This window comes from Danio aesculapii, chromosome 19 (assembly GCF_903798145.1).
Source record: "Danio aesculapii chromosome 19, fDanAes4.1, whole genome shotgun sequence".
Classification (NCBI taxonomy): domain Eukaryota; kingdom Metazoa; phylum Chordata; class Actinopteri; order Cypriniformes; family Danionidae; genus Danio; species Danio aesculapii.
The window spans coordinates 18748375-18765736 of NC_079453.1; the positions used below are offsets into that span (position 1 = coordinate 18748375).

The 17362-nt window shown below is 37.8% G+C and overlaps 1 protein-coding gene across 4 annotated transcripts in view; it reads right to left on the minus strand.

Moving 5' to 3' along the window:
- cspg5b (chondroitin sulfate proteoglycan 5b) overlaps positions 1-17362 on the minus strand; it is a 104367-nt gene that overhangs the window by 68722 nt on the left and 18283 nt on the right. For all 4 annotated transcript variants that reach the window (XM_056479934.1, XM_056479931.1, XM_056479930.1 and 1 more), the window contains exon 2: positions 13788-14628. In XM_056479934.1, the coding sequence (XP_056335909.1) occupies positions 13788-14628 (841 nt within the window). The remainder of the gene's footprint in view (positions 1-13787; positions 14629-17362) is intronic.

Genomic DNA, 17362 nt, shown 5'->3' on the forward strand with positions numbered 1-17362 from the left:
CGCATCACCATCTGCGTCAGCCATGGTGAGGGCTATGTGACTCTGCAAAGGCTACACCAATGCACCAACGCAGAAGTATAAATCAGTCTACCCGATTCACATGGGGCTTCATCGTCAACGCTTGAAAGAGGGCGTGTCTGAAGTTGGGGCTGACGTGATTGTCATAGCATCGTCAGCCAATGAAATTAGTCCACAATTGGCTACTGTCTGAGCTAGGGTATTTAAATAAAGTAATCTGATTGGCTGACGCTTCCGTTGGCACTTGAAAAGTTGAGAATTTCCCAACTTCTGCGGCGAGCAACGCCGCTGAAGTGGCGCTGACGGATCCACAATGTGGTTCGGCGATGCCTGACATCACCCATTCAAAGTGAATGGGAAGCGTTGCCGATGACGCCCCCATGTGAATGGGGCGTTAGGGAGTAGTAAAATGTTTTGAGGTGTAACTGCAGTATACGAAAATGCCAGATGCAAGCAGAAATAAATAAAGAAATTTACAGCTGTAAATACCCTGCTACTTGTAAATGAAGATGAGATAACGAAACAAGGTAATTTAATTCCTTTAGAAATCATTAAAAACTTGTTAACAAGCTTTATTATCATTGTAAACTTGTTAAGTGCAATTAGGATTCCTTTTGGAAATTAAAACTAAAGAAATAAAAGTCAACTAAAATAAAAGTACAAACATAAATAAATAAATATACAAATAAAAAAAAAATTGACATATATAGAAAGGAAAAAATCTTGTCAAAAGTTTTGTGAAAAACCTCAAATAAAACAATTTAAATAAAAACTGAATTAAACATGTACTGGTTCAGATAACTATTGCTCAAATGGCAAGATTTTTTAAAATTGTGTTATTCATATTGAAATCTTTGGGCTTTTAAGTCAATACTTACGAACCTAAGTAAATCTGAATAAACAAAGAAAAATCCATAAAAACAATATCAAATAAAAACATAAAATGTAATATATAATGTAATATTAAATACACACAGATACACATTTATATGATATTATTAAGGTGTTATCACATTGTGTGTGATTTCTTTTAGACATTCAGACAAACTGGCCATGACAAACACATATGTAACTGCAGACGGAAGTATCCTTGTTCACTGTGTGTTGTGTGGCCTGCTGACCCATTTATTGTTCTAGGGATTCTACTGTAAGGTTAGACTACTGCAAAGCTGCAGAGCTGGACAGATGACCGAGTCAAGGTCATGCATGTGCTCCTCTATGTGGTCCAACAGAGAATAAGCAGTAATATGCTCATTTACAATATTTTAAATGTGCTGCCATAATTATATTGTCGGAGGTTTTCAATATATTTGAAACTCTGTTAGAATAATAAAGCCAAATAAAATGCATAACAAATAGAAATGTGATATGATGGCAGTCAAAAACAAAACACAAACCATATACAATCAACAGTCAATGGGTAACATTTGTAGTGAGTGAAAAAAATCAATACTGCAGTACTGCATTACTGTGTATATAGGCCATGCTTACTCATTGGGTCAAAGAGATCAATTTTAAACTGTATATGGTCTGTTACTAACTACCCATCCTTTTAATGTAAGCCATTGGTTGGTCAACATGTTTTGACTATGCATATCTACCAATCATTAAGTAAAACCTCCACCCTCTCATGAGCCCCTCAGATCTTATTAAAATCTAATAGATGATTTTTATCAATCTACAGTAAGAAAGCTGGCCTTTTCTAATAGCACTGACCCCATTAGTGTTGACATCATTCTGTTATTCTTTCTCTCAATGATCGACAATTAGCCCTACGGCATGTGCCACACACTGAAGTCCAGAGTCTGATTGGAAGTTGCTATTATATACTAATAAATCAAAGTGGGTGGAGGTTTGCTTAAAAATAAATAAATAAACAGCCAAAAAAAAAACACATATATAACATTCTATTTATTTATTGTATCGTATTATTGTACAAATGAAGTATGTATATATATATAGGCTGGGTTGCACATAAACCGTTCATGTCGTTCAAACACAAATAAGTTAAGTTAATAGTTTTTACAATTTTTACTATTTTACAAAGTAAATAGGCTGAACAGACTAAACGTAAAACAATAAATTTGTCCCAAAAATCCTCAAGAATTCTGTTGTTTGAGCTAATTTTAAATAAGTAGTTAGAACAAGGAGCATTTTTAAGTGTATATACACTCACCGGCCACTTTATTAGGTACACCTGTCCAACTGCTTGTTAACGAACATTTCTAATCACATAGCAGCTATGCATTTAGGCATGTAGACATGGTCAAGACCATCTGCTGCAGTTCAAACCGAGCATCAGAATGGGGAAGAAAGGTGATTTAAGTGAATTTGAATGTGGCATGGTTGTTTGTGCCAGACATGCTGGTCTGAATATTTCAGAAACTGCTGATCTACTGGAATTTTTATCTCTATATTCTACTGAGAATGGTCCGAAAAAGGGATAATATCCAGTTCTGTGCCCGCAAATGCTTTGTTGATGCCAGTGGTCAGAGGAAAATGGCAAGACTGGTTCGGGCTGATAGAAAGGCAACAGTAACTCAAATAACCACTCGTTACAACTGAGGTATGAAGAGCATCTCACAACGCACAACAAGTTAAACCTTGAGGCGGATGGGCTACAGCAGCAGAAGACCACACCGGGTGCCACTCCTGTCAGCTAAGAACAGGAAACTGATTTTTTTTTTAAACTGAAATTTGCGGTCGCGGCAATCACGCTAAGTGGGGGGTCACACTAAGTGGGGGTAGGGGGTGACGGTCGCGGGAATCATGCTAAGTGGGGGTGATGACGGTCGCGGAAATCACGCTCAGTGAGGGGGGGGGGGTGATGGTCGCAGGAATCACGCTAAGTGTGACGGTCACGGGGCACCTCAGCCAATGAGGTCACAGGGGCAGTGGCTCTAGCTCAACTTTCAGCAGGATAATATGCCATGTCATAAAGCGCAAATCATCTCAGACTGGTTTCTTGAAAATGACAATGAGTTTACTGTATTTAAATGGCCGCCACAGTTATTAGATCTCAATCCAATAGAGCACCTTTGGTATGTGGTGGAATGGGAGATTCGTATCACGGATATGCAGCTGACAAATCTGCAACAACTGCGTGATGCTATCATGTCAATATGGACATCTGAAAATCTGTGAGGAATATTTCCAGTACCTTGTTAAATCTAATCCACGAAGGATTAAGGCAGGTCCGAAGGCAAAAGGGGGTCTAACCCTGTACTAGTAATGTGTACCTAATAACGTGACCGGTGAGTGTGTTTGTGTGTTATATATATATATTCTACTTATTACTTTATTAATAATAATATTTTAATCACGTAGGTGAGATAATTTTTATTTATTGTTGTATTTCTGAAGATATTATCCTTATATTAATAAAGCAAGACAAACAGGGTGAGGTTGTGGATGTGAGAGCGTGAGCAGAATCCATGTGTTAAGTGAACGATCTTCTGCTCAAACACACAGCTTCACACTTCACATCTAGCCTTGAGGCTTCACTACACTCAAATAAGGTTCCTAAAATCTCAGTAGTTTGGCCCAAACCAGCAGCTTGAGGCAGGATCTTTAGCTCTTAAACTGAAATACACACATTCAAAGATCTGGGCTCTGACACAAATCCCTTTTGGCAAATGTTTAATAAGGATCTGAATGGGCCTCTGAGCGGGGCTGCGGTGGCAGTGGAGGCTGGTTTAGTATAGTTTGATACGCGCCAAGCCACAAGGGCAGGCTTTCAGATTTTCACATTGTGGTACTAAAATTACAGCGATTCATATCACAAGAAAGATGTTTGTAAAAAAATTGTCAAATATTTATTATTATTTAATATTTACGATCCAATTACACATGTATTAAATCTTTGGTGTTTTGTATAAAATAAAAAAATTAGTAAAAACTGTGAATCTAAAATCATATAAAGTTGCAATAATTTTTTCTTGGTTGTGTTTAAAAGATGCAAAGCAATGTGTGCTCAAGCTTCATTTATAAAAAAATCACGTTATTTTTTCATATAGCCTACTTTGATTTTATACAGCTACTCAGCTAACATGAAAACGACTGTCATATTTCCTAGTTCCTCTGAAAGGCCCGCCCTCAAGAGGATCTGATTGATCAGCTAACATAATGTACTGTGATTCACGGATCGGCTCCACGCCACCAGGAAAACTGTCACGCCACTACAAGCACGTGCTTTTGCGCTGTGTAAATACTGTCAGTCAGTTTACAGAGGTTTGACGGATAAATATGAATTTGTAGCTAAATTGTTAGCTGTGCCAAACAGCATTTCCCGTTGTTTACATCCTTGTTTACAACCTTGCTACAACATACGCTAGAAATTGTGCATTTAATTGATTAATTTCTACAAATAAAAATACTTACAGGTTGTGGCTCACAATCCACAGCTTCGTCTATTATGGTTGGAGCGGCTTCTTCTTTGAGGAGTTTTTAGCCAAATCCAGTACTGAACTGGGAGATTCTGGAAGCTCTCCTTTGTCAATTGCTAGAGTTATAAGTTTTGAAGCCCAAATACAGAAATAGAAGACGCTCTGTGGAAATAGCAGTGTTTGGATGGCATGTTAGCTTCTCTGCTATAACGTTACAGTGCCTCTGGCCACGCCCCTTTGGTGCACGGGGTGTATGCGCATGGTGAATGTACGCAACCTAAAGCGTTTGTGATCTCACTATTCTGGATGTATTTTTTTGTAGTCCCCAAGCTTCGTTCGCTGTAGGCTTTGCTAAGCTAACTCTGTAGAAGCCAATGTCTCCCTTTGCATTGAACTTTGAGCATATTACATTCAGAGATGTTGTTTCCTTTCACACAGCTACATTACACATTCGCTAAAGTTTAAAGTATGATATCGTAGTGGACCACCTCTTTAAATAATTTTTCATGTTCTAAAAAACTGGTGGTGGGCAGTATTTTTACATAGTTACTATGCACTGTATGTTTATTTTGTTTTATTTAAATATATTCTAAAGCATAATCATAATCAACATTTCATCAAAACAAGCCTTTCATCATTATTTTGAACTGGAAATAAATGTTGCAAACTATGAAAAAGCTTTTTCATTTTAGTTACTAAAAAGATATTTTTAATTAAAAAAAAATATTAGTGAAATGGACTGATCTGATCTGAACTGCATTTGTTCTAAGGTCAACAACTCATTCATTTAAATGATCTGATCATAGCGAGTCTCCAGTTTACAATTCACTGATTCAGAAGATTCATTCATGGTGAGTCTCCATTGAATTTTTCACTAAATTCAAGCCTGGCTTAACATGAGCCAATAACAGATGTTAAAATCTAATTCAAAAGCCCACTGAATGAAATTCTTAAATGCGAACATGTCCGACTTTGGGGGCGGCACAGTAGCTCAGTGGTTAGCACTGTCGCCTCACAGCAAGAAGGTAGCTGGTTCGAGTCCAGGCTGGGCTAGTTGGCATTTCTCTGTGGAGTTTGTATGTTATCCCAGTGTTTGTTTGGGTTTCCTCTGGGTGCTCCGGGTTACCCGGGAATTGGGTAAACCAAATTGGCCGTAGTGTATGAGTGTGAATGTAAAAGTTTATGGGTGTTTCCCAGTACTAGGTTGTGGCTAGAAGGGCATCCGCTGCGTAAAACATATGCCAAAATAGTTGGTGGTTCATTCCGCCTGTGGTGAACCCTGACAAATAAGGGACTAAGTCGAAGGAAAATGAATGAACGAATGAAGTCCGAATTTGTGAATTAGAATCTAAACGGGGTGGTTTTACTTAACATAATCTCTCTAGTATTTGAGTATTCTGTATACCACTGTAAGAATGCATGATAAGAAATACGAACCACAACTTTGAGATTATACAGTTAAATTATAAATATGACACAATGAATAATGAATTTTTATTTCAATTTTTTAAAAAATTGGAAAAGGTTTGGCTCACTATGCTGGATAATAAAAGTAAGAACATTGAAATGCAGCCTAACATAAGGCCGGACAATTCATCGAAAAATAATAGGAATCGACATTCAGAACCTACAATTGATCTAACTCAATTTTTTCAATTACTTTCCCTACCGCATGTGGAGTCATGTGACCCCATACTGTTAAGACTGATTTATACTTCTGCGTCGAACACGGGTGTGGTCCAGCGCAACCTTCGCTCAGTCGCATACCTGCGATTGCACACCTCTTATAAAATGTAACTACACATTGGACGTTTGCACTACATTGATGATGATTGGAAGCTATGCCGGAAAAGCCTTGAGACAGCATATTTTCCATTACAATAAATTATTATTTACATTAAAATATTTTATCACAGAATATTTAATAAATGCACTGTTAAATATCATTTACAGGATACACAAGAGGTATTTTATTTAGACGAGATACTGCTTGTTTTCTACTTTAAATATAAAAAAACATAATAATAATTAATTTTGTTTCCAAAAGTGCAAGTTATTTATTTTATCTTTTTTTTATATATATATATATATAAAAAAGAGTGACAGTTTGCAATGTGTGTTTTAATTTCAGTTGCTCAGCATTGAAGTAAATAATCATGGATAGTGTGTGTTTCCTTTAATTATTCTAAAATCAAGTAATGCACTCTTCATTCAAAAATTTCTTACTTGTAATATGTGAGCACAGGGCTTGACAATCCGCCAAATGCGGGTAGATTTCAGCTGTGGCGGGTTCGACAGACACTCCCACTAGCCACTTTGGCTGGTTGGAAATAATTTTTTAATTGTAGTTTTCTTAAAAGCAGGATTCGACAATAGAGATGGCCCAATATTCGTGAAAATGCGATCTTACAATCAAGAAGCAGCACGACTGAAAAAAATAACTGTTCGAGCGAGCAAAAGAGAGCAGATGATCGCTCGGGCGCACAGCCAATAATATCCAGCTGCAGGCCTGCAGAACCACACACGTTTCAGGCACACACAATCCAGGACACACCATCTAGGCAAACCATATATGGTTACAATGGGATGTTAATGTTATTAACGGACATCGTCATCAATATCAATATATTATCAATATATTGTTAATAAATGTTGTACACAATAAACAATAGTGTTTACTATTTCACGAATATTGCGATCGAGATGGGCGAATGGGGAGCGTTGTTTCCGATCGCCATTCAATTTAATAGAGTGAACAGTTTTCTATCAGTCATTATTATCTGACAGAGTCAATATATATATAAAGATTATATATACTAACACTTGCTACAGTTTAGTAAAAGATAGTAGTTTATAATCAGTTAAGATAATCAGTTTTTTACTATATTATATATTGTTTAAATTATTAACTAGTAATTAATTTTAATGTGACGCATTATTGTTTGCTTTTTATATTTTACAACAAAAACGATTTTAACCAAGTATGATAATATTAAGATCCTGAATTAGTTTATTACTTAATCCGTCAATTGACTGTGTTTTGTGTTTTCTTTGTGTATGTGGACACGTGAATAAAGTCATAAATGTTTAACCAATTATTTGTATTTACATAATTAAAGTTCAGAAACTGCATAGATGTTAAAATGATCGTTACGACATAATAATGATATATGACTGAAATGGGAAACCATATTTGTGAAATTCAATAGGTGGCGATAATGCTCCTAAGGAGTTAGTTAGTACCCATATATGGTTTGCCTAGATCGAGTGTGCTGGATTGTGTGTGCCTGAAACGTGTGTGGTTCTGCGGTTCTGAAGATGCGCGCAACTGTTAAAAAGCGCGCGCGCTCCCATTTATTTGCCTAGAGTAAACGCAACTGGTGCGATCCATTTTCTTTCAAATAGACTGGACAAAAAGCATTGATCGTGCACCCACAGTTATGCTGCTTTCAAGAGCTCAGGATTAAAAAATATATATATCCTTTTGTAAGCAGCAGCGGTCACCGCTTTTGTTTTAATTATTCTTTGAACAGATTATTAACAGGCCTAACATTAACAGTCTGTGCCTGATCATCCTTTCATTATTATTCATGGTATGTTTTTTTTACCTGCTTTCTTTTGCGTACAGTTATTTTTGTTAATATAGGCTAGTTTAATTATAATTTTTTTTTACAATTACATTGCTTTAATAGGAGATTAACTCCCTGTTTATGTGTAGTTAACTGGTGATCTGGGACCTTTAGCCTGGACAGATTAATGTGCATATTTTAGATACACAACAATAGTTCTTTTTAAATGTCAATTTTTTTAAAGAAAATTTTTGTTGAATTAAAAAACGCATGTATACAGCTATATTTTGTTTGTTTTGACACATATAAAATTTGTGGCTAAGAAATAATTATTTATTTTTGGTGTGGTCAGAGATAAATTTGATAAATCCCTAATTTTGAGCCCTGAAAAGTCATGTGAAATAAAAACTGATTGCAATGCGACACAACCCATTTGCGCATACACATTGAGCAAGCTAATACACAACACACACAAAAAGTGAAATGAATGAGGAGGCATGTGGACATAACACAAAATCTAAATCAAGTAATTTTAGCATGCCAAAGTCAAATTTATGCATATAAAATATATTTTCCCAACAACAAAATTGTGGCTAGTGAAAATGGTGAGTGGCTAGTAATGTTGGAAATCTACTAAACGTTGATGTCAAGCCCTGTGTTAGCATATTTACTGGACAAAACTAATCAGTAAACTATGGGGGCAAAAAATTTAATAAATAAATAAAATAATCATTCATTAATCGTAATCGAGTTAAAAGGTTCAATTAATCAAGATTTTGGTTTTAGGCCAAATCGTCCAGCCCTAGCCTAACAGTAATAAAAGTATGACATTTTTGTCACTATTAGATGACTTACAAAATAACAGGCTTATGAAGGCACCATGCTAGATTTTCTCAAGGCTACTGATGAAAATACTTGAGAACTGAACATTTTGTCCTACCCAGCTACATAATTTTTAAGGCAACAGCTAATAATCTGTGATATTTCTAACAGATGAAGATTGAATAAATACAATGTTGCGATGGTTTTGTCACCAAACATTTCCCAGCATTAGACAGCATTAGAAGCACCTTTATGTGGATGTAGCAGCAAAATAATGGCAGGAGAACATAATGGTGTGGCCTGTCTGACCTTTCTCTTTATGAAAGCAATGGGATGCGTAATCACATGCACAAATATGTCAAAATGGTGTTACGTTAGGATCACTGGACTGTTTAACGGAGCATTTAGATAAAGGGCTAAAGCTTTCCTATAAACCCTATGGCAACTGACGGCGTGCATGACCTGGTTAGCCCAGTCCCACATGTTTGCAGGAGCTTGGCCCAGTTTCAAGATCACTGAGGGACGGCCGTTAACTACTGTTCCCAAGAGATGCCTTCAACTGAGACTCAATCCGTCTTCAATCCCAACATTTGATTTTGCAACATTTTAGAGACCAGCTGTAAGCTTCTCTTAAAAATGTCAAACAAACATAATCCCACACGGACAGATGCATGAACATGACCAAAGGATTGAGCTTCATCTTCAAATTCATTATGAGCATTTGATAAGATGCCACTGATCCTGACAGAAACACTGAAGGGGTCTTTTACTCATATAGATAATATGGGTTTTCTTGCTTTCTCCAATAAGCTCTTAGATGTTTCTCTGTTGGGACTGAACTACAGAAAACTGCACTACAGAGTAAATACATTATAAATAAATTTTAAAATAGGGCTGTGCGATATTGGTAAAATCTGATATTGCGATATAAATTTTTTCTGCAATATATAAGCAATGTTTTCCCAATACTGGGTTGCAGGCGGTAAGCCATCTGCTGCGTAAAACATTTGCCAGAATAGTTAGCGGTTCAATCCATTGCGGTGACTCCTTATAAATAAGGGACTAAGCCAAAGGAAAATAAATGAATGAAAAATAAATGAATGAATTTTAGCGATGTAAATGAAATTTCACCAGATAGTTTAAATAGCTCTATTTTGAAAGAATTCGTCCATCTTTATTGATTGAGATGATTTTGTGAGTGATTTGTGCATAAAATTAAAATGTAATTTAAAAAAGCATAGATAAATGGGTGTTTTAATAGCGTGTCACGGAGGAAAGTCAGGACTATGTGGATTGTCGCAGACAAAAGAGAAGAGCCGGGCCGACCCTAGGCAGCTGCCTAGGTCGCCTATATGGACACGCCAGCCCTGGTTACAAATGTTACTATAAGGGCTCTATGCACAGCTAGAGTTTTAAAGCTAAAGATAAACTTATGGTGAAAGCTTAATGTGACTATTTTAAATTTCCCAAGGTTGTTTTTACAGCATCGATGTTGTAATGTAATTACAATACACTCAGTTAAATAGACCGAAGCATTCATTTAGTTGTTCAAGCGTAACAGTAACAACAGGCTAGGGCAGAAATTCCATTGAAAATACTGGGGTAAGAAACTGAATTTAACGCAGTGCTTCTTGTCCAAACTGATACCCACTTCATATCGTATATGTAACAGGCAGTGAAGATCGCTGATTTTTAAAGAAATCAGATCTTAAACGTGACAATTTTGTAATGGAAAAACAGTTCACCAGAAGCCCTTGTGTTGCCTGGCTGAAAATTAAAAGTCCGTGGTCACATACCCCCTTGCCTAAAATCTGTTTCCAAATTTACCAAATTCTAAAATTAGATTTTTTATTTATGCAATTTTTAACTAATATTTGCATTTAAAAATATTGCAAAGAGTTAATTTGTAGATTGCATTTGGAAAACTATAAAGAGAAAAGTCATTGTCAAGTTTAAATGCTTAGCTATTTCAATTTTACCTCGCAACATTTCACAAAAAAAAAGATACAAATGTAAAACTTTTAAGATTAAAAATAGCCATCTGGATGATGTTTAGATGGAAAAATAATGCATCAGTCTGTCTTTGTACAATCTCCTTTCGACAAATTTCAAGTCAAATTTCAATTTCACTGATGCTAATCTACTAACAGTACTGTATGTTTTGTTTATCAAATAAAATACAACCCAGGCTCATTATTGATGTGTACCCCTCTATACATTTCTGGAGATCGGGAAATACGTCCTAGGAGGTACGTTTTTTTTTTGTTGCAGTTTTTGTTTTCACAAATCCACCAGAGGCCGCTCAAATCTCAAATTTCTCTTGCGAGTGTCATTCGCTCCTTCTGTTCTTATGTAAATCCACCAGGGGCCACTGTCAAATGACTGACTGACTTACCGAACGACCGACCAACTGATCCCCACACTCACCCCCCTCGCTAAACCCAACCAATAGTGTTTTGAAAAGCACCGATTAACCTGCCTACCACCTTCCCTAAACGAAGCCACAATGTTTTCAAAAGCAATCCAGAAAAAAAAAGCCCTCGCAGCTGCTTGATTTTTACCCCGTTTTTCAGATACCACATTCTCACTTCTTTATTTTATTTTTTGCCAATTGTTTTTGTTTTACCTGCTTTCTCAAACCTCGTCGTCGTGGTCAACTCCTCTCTGCATCTCAACTCCGCCGACGTACACAGTGAGCCACTGGGCATGCTAATAACAAATTAAGCACTGATCATACCGCCCAGTAGCATTCCTTGTAAACACAAAATGTAGCCATACGTAGCTCTGGCTACATAATTGACCTTCCATGTAGTGTGTAACACAGCTCTAAGTGAAGTGAAATATCCAGCTAAGGCTTAAATCTGTAAGTGTACAGTGTTTAAAACTGTTGATTCATCTATAAAAGAGTCGATTCATAGTGCCTCAAAAGAGTCGTCTTGATAACGAGTCATTAGGTGTTTCGCGATGACGCGGCTACGAAACACAAGCCCCGCCCAGTAGTTGCACGTGCAAACCCGGGAGATTTGAAACCTGTGGCCCCGCCCACTAACACAGAAAAAAAGCCACACACACACCGGTCGAATGAAGTCACGCTGTGCGCAGATGGATATTATTGACAGTCTCTACCCAAAGATGAAACTGTGAAGAGTCAGTGGTTAAGGTTCAGTTTTGCAAAAAAACCCTTAGCATTATAGCCCAGCCTTGTGCAGTGCTTCTGGAAACTACATGCTTACAAAAAAGACTTAATCGGCCGTTTGTTAAAGGAAGGATCAGAAAAGTCTACTGATGGACTATGTTAGAACATGGATCAGTGCATCTGCATCATGGATCAGTTTCTTCCTCCATTTCACAAGTGTAAGTCCGTGTGATTAAGATTGTTGCCTCTTTTACTCTAGCTTGCAAATTATGTAATTAGTTGCGTTTTGTCACTTGTAACCGCGTGTACGGTATCAGGTTAAAGTTAACTCTTTATATTCTCATATCGCATGTAAAGCCACGTTGAAAACGCGACGCGTGCCGCTTTGTTTACAGAACGTCAGCTGTTACTACACATGCAACGGTCAAGTTACAAAATAATTCAGCTATTTGGTGTTCTGTTTTTGAATGTTTTGGTGTTGTGTCCTTTGAGGAGGAGGGTAATGTGTGTGTGTGTGTGCGTGCGTGCATGCGTGCGTGTGTGTGTGTGTGTGTGTGTGAAAAGAGCAGGTAGACTGTGACGGGCTAGAACAGGGGTGGGCAAAGTCGGTCCTGGAGGGCCGGTGTCCTGCACAGTTTAGCTCCAACTCTGATTAAACACACCTGCTTATAAATAATTAGTGATCTTGAAGACACTGATTAGCATGTTCAGGTGTGTTTGATTAGAGTTGAAGCTAAACTATGCAAGACACCGGCCCTCCAGGACCAAGCTTGCCCACCCCTGGTCTAGAAGATCTCTTCCCTTTTGGTCAATTAAATAGTTAGTCGTTATTGGTATTTTAAAGTCCATCGTCTGTATTTACATTCACCCACTGGCAGCCAAAATCCACGCTTTACACTATAAAACGTGTGTGCACTGTGACTACTTTTATATTGTTAATTAGCTGCTGGGCATTTCACTCTGTCTCACGCTGAAGCCTGTCAGTGTCGACCAATCACAGCAGGCTGTCATCGGTCCAATCAGCGCAGATTAGCTTCGCGCTAAGGAGGGGTTTGGGAACAATTGAATCACTAAACGATTCATATGGGAGTCACTGGGATAATTAGGTAAAAAATAAATGCATATTGAAAGTGTTTTTTGACTTTGCATGCATATTAGACTGTTGTTGGAGACCCTTACAATCAAAATATGACCCTATTTCATGTATAATAGGAGCTCTTTAAAATAACATTGTCATTAGATGCTATCTAGAGATTGAATTTTGGTCACCTGACATCACAACCTAAGTCCAACCTAATATTAACGTCTTAAAACGTTGTGTGAGCAAAAACTAAATGCACTACAGAATGTTACATTTACACACATTCACAAGTTACATGTAAATGCATCAGCTTTTCACATCATAATACTCACTACTCACTACTCTTGAGTACTTTTGAAAGGTCTCCTTTTTACTCATACTTTGAATAATATTTACAACAGATACTTTTCTACGTGCACAACATTTTGGGCAAGTAATGGTACTTTTACACAAGCATGATTTTTTAGTACTGTTTCCACCACTGGCTCTAACCCAAACCTCAAGAGTTCCCAAACAGTATGATGTGACTTAAGTGACTTGGTCTTTCATTTATGGTCTGAAATACTGATTCAAAACAAATGATTTGCAGCTTTAAATCTTCATGAAGCAACATGAAAGCATCCCTCACTGATTCAGTAAAGCTGTTCAACCAAACATTATATGTATGAATGAATGAAATTTAGTTTATTGCGTGGAAAACTTTTTCCTCAATTTAAATCCATGATTGACCCTAATGAGATATCTGTAGCTATCATACATGTATGTGTGCATCTTACCGGCAAAAAGCACCAATACCATCAACCACGTAACACTGTCCCCCATTGAAGCAGTATCCGGTAAAGATGTCACACGGTGACACACAAGTGCCATTTCTACGCACAAATCCAAGAAGACAACCAGAGTTGGCAAGCACATTTGCTGCTCCGGGTGAACTTTCTCCAGATCCACTATAATCAACAACCCTTGTGTTGGAGGGAACCGCACTGGCAATGAAAGGAACATTTTCATCTTCCATGTCGGGTGGCGTTGGTTGGCTCTCCTCTAGATACACTTCAGTTGGTGAATAGTCAGGAGACAGATAATCATAGAAATCAGTCCAGGATGTTGGATCTCCTCCCTGAAGCTCCTGAGCCAAACCAGGAGGATCATGGTTGATCTCCAGTTGGGGAGAAAGGCTGTGAAAATTGACCGTGATAATTTCTTCTGGTTTGGAAGGACTGGATTCAGAAGGAGGACTTGTGACTGAATCTAACAAAGTCCCATCCGCTTGTAGTCTCTTGCTCTTCCAATGTGGTGCACTGTCCTGCATTCCCTCCTCATTAAAATCTAGCTGGGACAGTGCTCGTTTTTGGGATTCAGCTAGAGTGGGCAACCGGGCAGCTATGCCACCTATTGTAAGACCAACGAGGTGCTCTCTTTCAGCAGAATCAGTGATTTCTGTGACAGCACTGGTTGAGGTTTCTCCACCGCTGCCAGGCTCGACACCAGCTCGTGGTTTCCGAGAGTGAACATGTGCCCGGGCGATTGGTGTGCTCTCACCAGGAAATGCAGGTTTTACTTCCACGACATTCAAATCTGAGGAGTTAGTGCGGGTAGAATTGGAGACAAATGAACTGCCTGAAAAACAAATAATAGCAAGTTTAGACTGATTATTTGCAACAATATTGCAGGTAGGTCACATTATGCTCAAAGGTAGTATTTTCACTATATTCAGATAAAAAAATAGACAAAAGCTACCTAGGTGACCTACGATTTTCATTGATATTCTGGAGTATACAATTGATATTTTTCTGTCGTATAGCCACATGGAGAATTTGTGATTGACAGTGAAGCAACATAAATAGCAATTGCAGAATGTCTATCTGTAGATAACAATCATGCACATGTTCATACACAGAAGATGAAAATGTGACTTCAGATGCAGACTACGTCACAAATTTACAGTATATCTGTTTTTGCTGCTTGAATGATACTTGCAATTCATAGTTCTCCATTTCTACTCCTGTTTTCACAGAAACTGCTGTTTTAAATAAAGAAAAAATATTAAGCAAGGACAAAGAGAATTGAACAACAGACACCTGTATATATTTACAGTTAGGTCCATAAATGTGGTGAAATCGACACAATTTTAAACTTTTTGACTCTAAACAAGATTTTTACTTTAACTGCAGACTGTCAGGTTTAATTTGAGGGTATTTACATCCAAATCAGGTGAACGCTGTAGGAATTACAACAGTTTGCATATGTGCCTCCCTTTTGTTAAGGGTCCGAAAGTAATTGGACAGAATAATAATCATAAATCAAACTTTCACTTTTTACACTTGGTTGCAAAACCTTTGCAGTCAATTACAGCCTGAAGTCTAGAATGCATAGACATTGTCAGGGGATTGACTTGGCCATTGCATAACACTACACTCATTTCCCTTCAAAAACCTTCAGTATGCTTTGGGTCATTCTCCATCTGCACTGTGAAGCACCGTCCAATGAGTTCTGAAGTATTTGGCTTAATTTGAGCAGAAAATATTGCCTGAAACACTTCGGAATACATCCTGCTGCTTTTTGTCAGCAGTCACATCATCAATAAATACAAGAGAACCAGTTCCATTGACAGCCATACATGCCCACGCCATGACACTACTACCACCATGTTTCACTGCTTAGGATCATGAGCAGTTCCTTTCCTACTCCATACTCTTCTCTTCCCATCACTCTGGTACAAGTTGATCTTGATCTCATCTGTCCATAGGATGTGGTTCCAGCAGTGTAAAGGCTTTTTTAGAACTGTAATCTGGCCTTCCTGTTTTTGAGGCTCACCAATGGTTTACATCTTTTGGTGAACCCTCTGTATTTACTCTGGTGAAGTCTTCTCTTGATTGTTGACTCTGACACACATACACCTACCTGGAGAGTGCTCTTGATCTGGCCAACTGTTGTGAAGAGTGTTTTCTTCACCAGGAAAAGAATTCTTTGGTCATCCACCACAGTTGTTTTCTGGGTATTTTGATGCTGCTAAGCTCACTGGTGCATATCTTTTTTTCTTTAAGAATGTTCCAAACAGTTGTTTTGGCCACGCCTAATGTTTTCGTTTTCTCTCTGATGGGTTTTTTTAGCCTAATGATGGCTTGCTTTATTGATAGTGAAAGCTCTTTGGATCTCTGAAAGTTGACCGCAAGGCCCAATCCCAATTCTACCCCTTCCCCTTACCCCTCATTTTGTGCGTTTGTGCGTGAAGGGGTAGGGTGTCCCAATTCTCTTTAACTTGAAGGCATAGGGCTAAGGGGAAGCGGTAAATAGCCCTTCGAATGAAGATTTTTCAGGACCACACTCGAAACCAAGGGGTAAGAAAGATTCCCAGAATACACCAGTCACAGCGCCAGGATTGCTGCCCCCGGAAGAAAAGGAGATTCACAAGTTAGTATTTTTTGTCATTATTATGAATTTTTACAACAAACAAGCAAATGTTTTAATATATTCATAACCGTGTTCGTGTTTTACCATCATGCTTAAAAAAAAAACGCTAAAATAAAAACCGCTAAATTTCGCTATCTATAATCCCTAATAATAACACCTGTACAGCAGTCCCACAACATTCTGTCCCTCGATGATGCTTAAATACCCTGTCAGAAAAGTCTAGTGGCTAGGAATGAGCTTTTTACAGTAGCTGCTATAATGTAATGTTGTTTTTGGTGTGTTTACATAGATGAATATGGCCACTCTGTAAATGCGCAGTGCAGTTACGATCTTATTGCCACATTAGATTGTTATGATAACATAATTCCTGCCTTCAGTGATTTCCTGAAGATAAATACCAAAAAATAACACAACTGAAATAACTACAGCAGTCACGATCGTCTGATTTCATATGAAGCATGAGATCGCGATGACATATGATGATGTGTGCAGATGTTGTATTGGTGTCCCATTTTAGGGTAAATTTTGAAGCCCTTCCGCTTCACACTCGGTTTTAAGGGCCAAGGGGAAGGGGTATAAAAATAGAATTGGTATTGGGCCTAACAGATTCCAAATGCAAATAGCAAACTTGAACTCTGAAATGAACTCTGGACCTTTTATCTGCTCATTGTAATTGGGATAACAAGAGAATAACACACCGGGCCATGGAACAGCTTAGAAGCCAATTGTCCAATTACTTTTGGACCTTAACAAGTAGGAGGCACATATGCAAACTGTTGTAATCCCTACATCGTTCACCTGATTTGGATGTAATACCCTCAAATAAAGCTGACAGTCAGCATTTAAAGCACATCCTGTTCGTTTCATTTCAAATCCATTGTCTTGGTGTATGGAGCCAAAAATGTTAGAATTGTGTCAATGTCAAAATATTTATAGACCT